This window comes from Theropithecus gelada, chromosome 14, assembly GCF_003255815.1.
Source record: "Theropithecus gelada isolate Dixy chromosome 14, Tgel_1.0, whole genome shotgun sequence".
Taxonomy (NCBI): domain Eukaryota; kingdom Metazoa; phylum Chordata; class Mammalia; order Primates; family Cercopithecidae; genus Theropithecus; species Theropithecus gelada.
This window is the reverse complement of record NC_037682.1, coordinates 7996309-8007347: the sequence shown is the minus strand read 5'-3', so window position 1 is coordinate 8007347 and position 11039 is coordinate 7996309. Positions and strand designations below refer to the sequence as shown.

Sequence of the window (11039 nt, the reverse complement as noted above, 5' to 3'; positions counted from 1 at the left end):
GAGGCTTGGCATTGGTCAACCCAGCACGCTGGAGGTCACTGTCACAGGGAAATGAGACTGGGTCAGGGAAGCTCTCAGTGTGACACAGGTCTTCAAGAGCTTGGAGGCTGGGGCAGAGATGCAGGAGACCAGAACCAAAGGAGAGGACACGGGCTTGGGCAGAGAGGCTGTGGTCAGGAAAGCAAAGACACCCAGAGGCAGTGAGAGAAGCTGAGCTGTTTAATCACCTCCTTGGCCAGACTCAAGGCGGTGGCTGTCCCTGAACAACACACCTTGAAAGCCATTGAGAGCAGCTGGAGATGGAGTGGCAGCTGGAGTTAGAGGGTGGGGGTGGGGAGGGAGGGCTCCTGCGCCTGTCATCTGGCACTCCTGCCCCCAGGGCCTGCTTCAGCTCTGAGAGGTTCCTGGCTGGTCCCAGGGGTGAGGAACCAGAAGGCAGAAGGCGAGTGCCCTCACTGTGGTGGGAGAATGACCCTGAGGCAGGGGCAGTCACTCCCCACATGGCCTATGTTGAGGGTGCAGCACTGTCCGCACTTTGGTGAGGGACAGAGGCACGAGGCTGGGGAAAGAGGGGAGAAGTCGGCGGGGGTGGGAGAGGGGGTTGCCTGGGTCCCACCACCAGTCTGGAATTAAACAGCAGAAGAGAAGGGCTGCCCTTGGGAACACGGACTTGTCCCCAGTGACAGTTCCTGGTGATGGGTTGACTTTGGCAACAGACCCTAGCAGCAGGCAGTTGTCCTGACAAGAGGGTGGTCCCTGTTGACTGTCCCTGGCAGTTTCCTGAACGGAGGGAAGGAGCTGGCCTGGGACCTTGCCCCCAGCTACTTGTTCTTCTTGAAGAAGCTGAAGCGTTTTTCTCGCTCTCGTTCTCTGCCGTCTTTGCTGCGGAGCACAACAGGCCCCTCAGCCCCGACAGGTGACACTGGGGGCATGGTCATGGCCCGGGTCATGCCCCGGGTGGTGCTGGGCACCACCGGCTCTTCGGGCTCTCCAGAGGCAGAAGATGCAGTGGCAATGGCTGCGTTCACCACCCGTAGCCACGAGCTCATCTCTGCCTGTGGACAGAAAGACCCTTGGTCAGCTTTAAGGATGCTCCGCTGGGGTGGCCACGGTGGACAGCAGGGAAGTGTGAGAGGAGGAGGCAGAAAGTGAGCTGACTGTTTCATGCTATTAGGAGAATGCAGCCGGCTTAGACAGGGAGTGCGGCCTGGTGCGGCTGTCACACACATCCAGTCTTACCACAAAGGACGAGACCAGGAAAAAGAGGGAGGACGGGGAAGGAAGGGGAGTCTGCAACTGGAGGGTTCTGGAATGGCACGGACAGAGAGGAACACGGAGGACAGCTCACCTCATCCTTGGCTTGGAATAAATATTCTTTTCCATCCTGTAAGCTGTTGGGAGAGAGAGGCCACAGGGCAGAGCTGAGAATCTGGATGTGCCAGGTCGCTGCTGGTGAGAGCGCAATCATGACCCAACACTGGGCTGGGACATCTGGCTGCAGCCCTCGGAGCCGGACCAGACATGCTCTGCACATTCTTCAGTCTTCCCCGACTGCAGAAGCACATCCTTTCTGACTGGCCACAGAGGCAGGGGGAGCTCACTTCCACCCCAGCCTGGGCCTCCTGCTCCGGCTGCTTGCTGGCAGGCAGGGACAGGCCCCTGGAGGTCTTGCCAGATCCCTGCCTTTGGATTTCCCACCCTGGGTAATTTTTCACCTTGGCATCGGCAGCCATCAGGCCTGGGTCTTGGTTCTCCTGCTCCCCTTGGTGTGGAGACAACCAGAATCCCCGCCTCCCTCATCTACACTGTCCCCAAGTGGCTGGCCTGGTTACTCTACTCAGGGGTTCCTTACAGGAACTCCCCTCCCTCTGGACCCGACTCACGGCTCACCTGTGCCACTCCCAACTCTCCCCCCATCCCGAGAGCACTGTTCCCTGTTCCTACCCCAGCTTGAAGACGTGTTTGCGCTTTCGGTAATCAAAGGCGACACTGCCCTGGGCCCTGGCCAGGCTGACAGGCACTTCTCCGTGGTATGGCACCCCCGCGCTGGCTGCCTTGGCATCCTTGTAAAAGCCGAGGCTCCCACGCCGCAGGACACAGTACACGTTCTGCCAGGACCTGCGAGGGACATGGTGCTGACTGGCTGGCCTCGGTGGCTCCTGCTACCCGGGGCCCTCCTGGGTATCCTAGGACTGCCAGTTCTGCTCCCATCTTTAGGCCATGGTCTTCACACCCTCTGGTCCTCCCCTGAGGCCCTGCTCTGGTCCCAAGTCCTACCCTTTGCCCAGAAGATGTACTTTAAAGGGCATCCCTTCCTCTATCTGGGCAGAGGCTCTGGGGAAATCCCCTCTGAGGGCAGGCTCCGGAGAGGCTGTACCTGTTGGCAGCCTTCTTCCCGAAGGCCTCCATCTCTTGCTTGCGACACAGTACCCCCTCCATCTGCTCCTGGGCAGATGGCTCTGGGCCTCGAGGAGGCAGGGTGGCAGCGTGGGCTGACTCGGTGGACCTGCTCTGGGGCATCGCAGGTGGGGCCGGGCCCCGAGTCCGGGTCTGCCTGTCTCCCCGGGGCCCATTGGCTTCGTCCCCTGGGCCAGGTCCCTAGGGGGGAAATCAGTGTCAGTGTCAAAGGATGAGATGGGAGATCCCTAACCTGGGTGCCAGGAAGCTCCGTGTCCAGGAGTTGGTCTTCCTGCCCCCAAGCTGCCCGTGAGCCTCTGCCCTCTCACATCCCATCCCCAGTACTCCCCCACCCCACTCACCACCCCTTCTGGACCCTTCGCCTCCCAGTTATCAACACCCACACTTGCAGGGGAACTCACTGGCCCTTCGGGGGAGCTGCTGTCCTCAAGTCTCTGTTGTCCCAGCAGGGGCTGCAAGAATAAGAATCTGTAAAAGGATATGCAGGGGTGGAGGGGCTATGACTCCGATGGGGGAACAGGGGACAGTGGGGTCACCTGTGAGGGCTCTCCATCTGTGCAGACTCCATTAACACTGGGGGCTTGTGTGGATGGTGGTGGCCGTAGCTGGGTTCTGGGATGACCAAAGACAACACAGAATCATTAGTCCCTGGGTGGCCTGGGCTCAGCCTCCTCCTCCTACCCCAGGCGTCCTGGCTCTCACCTGTCCCAGGTGGTGTCAGGAGCCGTCTGGCCACCCACCAGGTCCCCTGGAGGCACACTGGCTGTGGGTTCAGAAGCAGGCGGCTGTTTCCTTCGCTCCTCCTCCTCCCTCTTTCTCTTCCGCTCCTTCTCCCGCTCCTCTAGCTGCATTCAGCGTGTAGAAAGTCGCGTGTAAGAGGGCCAGGGAAATAGGGAGAGCTGAAATGTCTCAACTCTGATTTGATGAAATATGATAAAAGGAGAACAGAATTCGAGAAGACGGTGGGGACAAGAGACAAAATGGGAGAAGGTGTCTCAGCCTCACCCAGGGGAACTGACACCTCCTAAAGGTGTGGTGACAACGGCACTCTCAGCTCACATCTGGGAGCCACTGGTACAGTGGCAAGAGAGAAGACGTGTCTTCTCCAAGCAGAAGCAAGCATGGGTCGGGGGAGCAGGTTGGGGGTGGGCATCTGGGGTCCTGTGTCCCTCACCGCAGTAAGCTTCTCTAGCGCACAGAATCGTTCCTCCCAGGCCACTGCTGACTTCTGGAAGGCCTCGTGCCGCTTGATAAGGCTCTCAACTTCATCAACCGTGCAACCCAGCTCAGCGCTGCGCACCAGTGGCTCCTGGCTGCAGAGCCAGGCCTCTGCCATCCCTGCATCTCTTCCAAACACGAGCACCTCCAAAACTGGTGGGATCGGGGGTCACAGGAAGATGGTGGGTCAGAGTGGCCACTGGCAGGGCACAGTGGCCATGGCAACCTCAAGAACAGGGACACAGAGAAAGCCACTGCCCCAGAGCTGTGCCAGGCAGCGCCAAGGTTGGACATCGTGAGTCTCATACCCAGGGTTCCTGGTCTCACCTACTCTGGAAACCACAGGGTGCAGAATGCCCCCCACTCCCCACAGCACCTGGGGCCCCCTCAGCAGCTCACCCAGCTGAAGCCAGTCCATCTTCTCCTGCCACTTCTCGGCCGTCTCCTGGCGCCGTGCCTGCAGCTGAGACAGCTTCTCTGAGATCTGGGGGGCAGAGATATGAGTTAGCACCAGGATGTGAGGTCTTTCCAGGGCCCCTGGGGAGTCACCCAGGGCGACAGATAATTTCTTTCTTTTTTTTTTTGAGACAGAGTTTCGCTCTTATCGCCCAGGGAATGGTGCAATCTCAGCTCACTGCAACCTCACTGCCTCCCAGGTTGAAGCAATTCTCCTGCCTCAGCCTCCAAGTAGCTGGGATTACAGGCACCCACCACCATGCCTGGCTAATTTTTGTGTTTTTAGTAGAAATGGGGTTTCACCATGTTTCATCACAGCCTAGCCACACAACCCTTGGAGGCCAGGCTGGTCTCGAACTCGTGACCTTAGGTGATCTGCCCGCCTGGGCCTCCCAAAGTGCTGGGATTACAGGCATGAGCCACCATGCCTGGTCCAGGACCAGTGATTTCTGATGTCAAAAGGCAGACGGTTCTCACATTTCCAGAATGCAAGAAACCCCTGAATGGCACTGAGGGGAGAGAATGAAAAATTCCTTGCAAAGAAAGAATGAGAGGAAGCAGAAAGCTGCCAAGAAGTCAGCGTTCAGCACTGCCCAGTGAGAATGGCCCGGCCACCCGGGCCTCACCCACCTCCTCGGCCGCATAGTGGCTCCTGGCCAGCAGCTCCTTCCCCATGTCGATGCAGGAGGAGAAGCGGTCCGCCCGGGCCTCTATCTCTGCCTTGATGCCTTGCTGGTTCTTGATGACTAGATCCGCGGAGGACACATCCCTGGGGGGAGGCAGAAACAGCATCATCTGCTGCCCACAGCCCCATCACAGCCCAGCCACACAACCCATGGAGGCCCCGGGCCCTAGGGTTCTCACCGGGGACGCTCCTGGGCATCCATCTGCAGGTTGACCTCATCCATCCAGAGCATCAGTTCCCGGACAGCCTTGAAGAAGCGGAACTTGTCCGTGGTGTCCAGCAGCAGCTGCCGGCGGGCGGCAGAGCTTCCCTGAAGCTGAGCCCAGGCCTCAGCCACGGCCTGCATGTGGCGGCCGATCTCCTCAGCCTTGTCTCCAGCATATGCCTTCTGGAGCCGGTGGCCATCGTCCTGCACCTGCTGGACCTGTGGGGCCCCGGGTCAGAGTCAGGCAGAGCGGGGGACTCCAAGGAGCCGCAGCCTGCCTCAGTTCTGGCTGCCACTCTCACCTCCTGCTGCCTGTCTCACAGCCAAAGCAGCAGGGGGAGGAGCCAGGGAGTGGGGGTGCTGGGAAAGATGAAGGCAGGTGCTTGGCCACACTGCCCTATTGGGTCTCATCTGGGAACCTGGGCTTAACTTGGGGAGGATCTGGAAAAGGGCCATTGGCCAGTTGAACTTTCAGAGGTCTGTCTAGGATGTTATGGACCTTGGAGATTGCTAGAACGAGACACTTAGCCTGAAGAGGGGATTCAGGCAGGGGCTGATGGGTTTTAGTGGTTGAGGGAAGGATCCATGCTTACTGAGTGTGGGCCTAGAGCTCAAGCCTGGGAAGCACCAACAGGCAGATTTAGCAGAGCATAAAGAGTCTCCTGGCCACTGGGAACCCCTGAAGACATCATGGGCTCTCAAGGGGGCTTGTCATTAAAAGTGTGAATGCAGTGGCTAGATGTCCCCTGCCAGAGATAGTTTCTTTCTTTTTGAGACGAGTTTCGCTCTTGTTGCCCAGGCTGGAGTACAGTGGTGTGTACAACCTCTGCCTCCTAGGTTCAAGTGATTCTCCTGCCTCAGCCTCCTGAGTAGCTGGGATTACAGGCATGCGCCACCAGGCCCAGCTAATTTTGTATTTTTAGTGGAGACAGGGTTTCTCGATGTTGGTCAGGCTGGTCTCAAACTCCCAATCTCAGGTGATCTGCCCTCCTCGGCCTCCCAAAGCGCTGGGATTACAGGCGAGAGCCACCGTGCCCAGCCAAACAGAGATGTTTCCTTGGAGCAATTTCCTCATCTCGAAATGGCCCTCCAAAGGGTGCCATCCTCCCGGCATTTCTGAGCTCTGCCCTAGCTCCTGGGAACGCTCCCCGGCATTTCCCCCTTGGCCTCCTCTAAGCCTCCCCCACCTCCGCATGCTTGGGTCAGACCTGGGCGCTGAGGGCCTGGATGTCGTGCTCATAGGCACAGTGTCGGCGCTGTAGGGCCTCGGCAGCGTTGAGGTCGCGGCCAGTCCCATCCGGAAGCTGCTGCTGCTTGTGCTGCACCCGCGCCAGGGCTTGGCGTGCCCCGTGCAGGAAGCGCTGCAGCTCGTATGCCGCGGCCAGCACCTGACCCCGCGTGTCCAGCAGCTCAAGCAGGTCAGCCCAGGCTTCGTTGAGACTGTCCTTCCACTCGGCCACAGTGGCCCGTGCGGCATGGCCCCCAGCAATGAGCCCATTGGCCAGTGCATTGGCGCTATCTACGCGCTCCTGACCGATGGTGCTTGTGTCCCGGGAGAACTCTCGGAACTTGTCTCGGAGCATCTGGTAGAGGAAGCAGATGGACAGACCATGCTGTGATGTTGGGGGATGTGGTCCCTGCCTGATGGGGCGAGTCCTCCACTCCAAACTCAGAACCCACCTCTCCCCGCTGGCCACGGGGCCGGGACAGGTTTACCCCCGGTGGTTAAGGAGCAGGCATGGTTGCTTCCCACTGACCCTGTATTCGACAGGCGCCCTTCACCCCCGGCAAAGGGGTTTCGAGGTGCTTGGGACCCTCAGGCCTCAGGCAAGAATCCCCTAACTATGGCCCATATTTCTGTACGACAGAGGCTCCAAGCCCCCAAACCGTGGAGGGGATCATACCCCATTTTGTTGAATTCTGTTGAAAAGTGTGAGTGATAATTTCCTATTTGCCCTTGTCTCAGCTCAGCTTCATGTCCCCTTTCTGCACAATTCTTCAAATTGTGTGTGTGTGTGTGTGTGTATTTAGAGATGGGGTCTTGCTCTGGAGTGCACTAGCGCAATCACTGCAGCGTCGACCTTCTAGGCTCAAGAGATCCTCCCACCTTAGCCTCTTGAGTAGCTGGGCCTACAGTCATGCACTGCCGTGCCTGGCTAATTAAAAAACATTTTTTTTGTAGAGATGGGGGTCTCACTATGTTGCCCAGGCTGGTCTCAAACTCCTGGACTTAAGCAATCCTCCCACCTCAGCCTCCCAAGGTGCTAAGATTACATATGTGAGCCACCATGCCCAGCCTCTTCAAATCATATACCTCAAAATCAGGAGGGCAGTGCCTGCTCAGCCTGGTCTTGTCTCCTGGCCCCCCAGTGCTCTGCCTGCGACCAGCTCCTAGTCTCCCTGTGGGTCCTCCACTCTTCCCATGGCTGATCTGAGCTGGGTGCTCTCCCCACACTCACAGTCACATGCTCATAGTCCTGGCCCAGCTCGTGGGAGGCCGCCACAACCTCGCGCTCCTGGATCCACTGCTCTAGGTCATCCAGCTCACGGCGGAGCTGGCACAGCCGGAGGTGCTCCTGCAGGCGCTCCCGCCGCTCTCCCGCCAGCTCCTTCAGGCCGGCATACAGCTTGTCCACCTGGGCTTGGCGGATGGATATCCGCGTGCTGCAGAAAGAGTGGGAGAGGCACTGTGGGGCTTAGGGGTGTAGCTCTGACCTCCGGCCTGTTCTGTGGAGCCCTGTCCCTCAGGGCTCCCAACAGCTTGCCCACCCTGCACTCCAGCTTTCTAGGAGGCTCCATGCACACAGCACTGAAGGCTCCACATTCCCTGCACCTTCCTGTTCCTGCAGCCAGCTCCTCCCCTAGGCTGGGCCGGGCTGTCGCTGCACCCACCTCTCTGGGTGCTCATGGTCAATCATGTCCTGGCTGCTGGCTGCCAGCTGGTGGATGGTCTGCGCGTAGTCGGCCAGGGCTTGCTCCAGCACCTGGTGCTTCTTCACCTCTGCCTGGGCACTCAGCTCATCCTGGGGGAAGGGACGGTGGGAGGGGACAGTGGCATCAAGCAGCGGGTCGGGGGAGGGCAGAATTGGCCACATACACCAGGCTGTGTCCTGGCCCTCACCTTAGCCTTCTCCTGGCCCATCATGTGTAATTCCTGCTCGCCCATCCAGGCCTCCGCCTCAGCAGCATCACGGTAGAACTGCTGGGCTCGCAGGGCCTCCTCGAGTCGCTTCCCTCGAAGTTCCAGCTCGTGGCCCAGGCGTTTCCACATTTCCTGCAGCTGGGCCAGCTCCGGGCCTGCTGCTGCTGCACCTAGAGCACGCTGCCGCTCCCTCAGGTCCGCGATCCGGGGCTCATGGCCCTGAATCTCCTTCTGCAGAGTCTGCCCATGGCCACAGAAGAGAAAATGCTGAAAGGCCTGCCGCAGCCCCACATGCTCCTGGAGACCACCCTTCACCCCGTGCCTCTCTCCTTCCTGGGTCCTCTGCTCCCTCTCCTAGCCTGGGGGTGCGATGGTAACACCCCTCAGCCCCCCAGCCCCCACTATGTCCCACTGAGAGGACCCACCCTCCTGAGGTGAGGAAAGACAGCCACTGAAGTCCAGGGTTACACTCAGCATTGAGGGGGGCCTGGTCTTAAGAAAAAACACACGTCCAAGTCTGGGGAGGCTCCTGGGAACTTCTCTTTTGCCTTCAGCCTCTGCCTCACCTGGTTTTTCTTCATGAGAAGCTGGACACTGGGTAGGTCCTTGCCATGCTCCATGGAGCTGGCCATGGGCAGCCGCTCTGTCACCCACAACTGGAAGAGGAAGAGGCGGTCAGTGGGGGCCCAGAGGGGAAGGCAAAAGCACCAGGGACTTTTAGTGGGAGTGGGGACACCTGGGGCTACCTCCATGTGTGTAGGGAACGGTCATCTCTGGTTCTGGGGGGCATCTCCAAGTCTCCCTAGAGGGGAGATGGTCAATGCCAAAGAGAAGAGGGAACAGAGCCCTGCTGGCATCTCCCTGGCATTGAGGAGGGAGGCTGGAAAGCCACGTGGCTGGGGGCAGCTTGCTGTCCTTGGCCCCAGTGACTCACAATCTCATCCTCCACGTCCCGGTGGAACTGGTGCTGCTCGCGAGAAGCCTGCAGGCGCCGGCAGCGTTCCTGCATGGGCTGGCACAAGGCCCTGAACTTCTCTTCCACAGCCCTCGAGGTCCTCTCCACCTCCCCTGCACCCTGGTCCTCCTGGGCCAGCGCTTTGGCCTGGGCCTGAATTGCCTCCACCTCCTTCTCTCTCACAGCCATCTCCCATTCCAGCATCTGCAAACCGCCAGGAGGAAGGACATGTTAGCTCTGCATTTCCGCCTTCACGCCCAGCAGAGACACCAGTCTCTATCCAGCCCACTGTGGCTGCTTATCACTGCAGCTCACCCAGGAAGAGCATCCCCTCGTGGGCTGGATCAGTAGATCTCCAACTTTATACACACGAGAGTCCAAGGGCAGGGGTTGAAAGAATCTCTATTGGGTACTGTGCTTACTACATGGGTGATGGGTTCAGTTATGCCCCAAACTTCAGCATCACACAATATAACCTTATAACAAACCTGCACCCACACCCCCAAATCTAAAAGACTGAGATTAAAAAATCCAGGGTAGTGTGATAACTGTGCCCATTATCAACTCATTGTCTCTCCATCCCCAATCCATCGTGGCCCTGCTTTGAGACACTGGAACGGGTCCCTGAAAACATTCCTCCTTTGCCAGCGGGCACAATCTAGGCCTTGTCAGCAGAGGGCGCTAGAGGGACACCACAATGCCTAGCAGATGAGGGGCGTGCCACGGTTCCAGGGTGTTTTCCTTCCTCCTACAGCAAAACTGTCCACAGTGCGCAAGAGATTCGGTGGCTCTGAACTCTCTGGCAAGTTTTGCTGCACTCCGGTGGCCACTTCCTGCTGGTCAGCCTTGGCTTGCTGGCTTCAGACCTGCTCTGGCCTGTGATACCCCAGCAAATTTCCAGGCCATTCAGTGGGCCTCTGCCCTCTCCAAGGACGTCTGAGACTCAGCCATCTTGCTCCTTCCTGGAGGACTCCTCGACCCCAGAGGTGTCAGCTGCTCCCTACACTTCCCATTCTGCATTCTTTAGAGCAGGGACCAGTAAATCCAGCCCACTGCCTAGCCTTATAAAGTTTTTATTGGACCACAGCTGCACCCCTTTTTAAAAATTTTTTTGAGACAAGTCTCGCTCTGCCACTCAGGCTGGAGTGCAGTGGCACAGTCACAGCCCACTGCAGCCTCGACTTCCCAGGCTCAAGCAACCTTCTCACCTCAGCCTCCAGAGCAGCTGGGACTACAGGCACACACCACCACCACGCCCAGCTATTTTTTGTATTTTTTTGTAGAGATGGGGTTTTGCCATGTTGCCCAGGCTGGTCTCAAAGTCCTGGACTCAAGGGATCCGCCCACTTCGGCCTCCCAAAGTGTTGGGATTACAAGTGTGAGCCACCACACCTGGCCATACCCTTTATTTTACGTATAATCCATAGCTGCTTTTACCTTACAAGGGCAGAGGTGAAGGGCTGTGACATAGACCTGATGACCCACAAAGCCCCAAATATTTACTATCTGGCGCTTTACTGAAAAAATTTTCTAACCCCTGCTGTAGAGTTCTCTTTACCACCTTTTCCTAATTCATACTTCTTTTTTTTGAGACGGAGTCTCGCTCTGTCATCCAGGCTGGAGTGCAATGGCATGATCATGGCTCACTGCAACCTCTGCCTCCTGGGTTCAAGCCATTCTCCTGCCTCAGCCTCCCAAATAGCTGGGATTACAGGCACGTGCCACCATGCCTGGCTAATTTTTGTATTTTTAGTAAAGATGGGGTTTCATCATGTTGGCCAGGCTGGTCTTGAACTCCTGACCTCAAGTGACCCACCTGCCTCGGCCTCCCAAAGTGCCAGGATTACAGGTGTGAGCCACCGTGCCTGGCCTAATTAATATTTCTTTTTACTGAAGTTCTCATCTTCAAATTATTAGTGGGTCTGTCTCCTAACTCTAATCCTGACTGTGACATATTCCT

General features: G+C 58.0%; 1 protein-coding gene across 1 annotated transcript in view; it reads right to left on the bottom strand.

Moving 5' to 3' along the window:
- Positions 1–200: 200 nt before the first annotated feature.
- SPTBN2 (spectrin beta, non-erythrocytic 2) overlaps positions 201–11039 on the bottom strand; it is a 36358-nt gene continuing 25519 nt past the window's right edge. Inside the window, exons 21-37 of the mRNA XM_025356548.1 lie at positions 9059–9283; positions 8691–8780; positions 8104–8364; positions 7875–8005; positions 7442–7646; positions 6191–6565; positions 4957–5201; positions 4723–4861; positions 4036–4120; positions 3593–3789; positions 3121–3263; positions 2955–3030; positions 2820–2870; positions 2378–2598; positions 1945–2118; positions 1349–1391; positions 201–1055 (exon numbers count right to left, since the gene is read on the bottom strand). Coding sequence (XP_025212333.1) covers positions 822–1055; positions 1349–1391; positions 1945–2118; positions 2378–2598; positions 2820–2870; positions 2955–3030; positions 3121–3263; positions 3593–3789; positions 4036–4120; positions 4723–4861; positions 4957–5201; positions 6191–6565; positions 7442–7646; positions 7875–8005; positions 8104–8364; positions 8691–8780; positions 9059–9283 — 2895 coding nt within the window. The 3' untranslated portion in view covers positions 201–821. The remainder of the gene's footprint in view (positions 1056–1348; positions 1392–1944; positions 2119–2377; positions 2599–2819; positions 2871–2954; positions 3031–3120; positions 3264–3592; positions 3790–4035; positions 4121–4722; positions 4862–4956; positions 5202–6190; positions 6566–7441; positions 7647–7874; positions 8006–8103; positions 8365–8690; positions 8781–9058; positions 9284–11039) is intronic.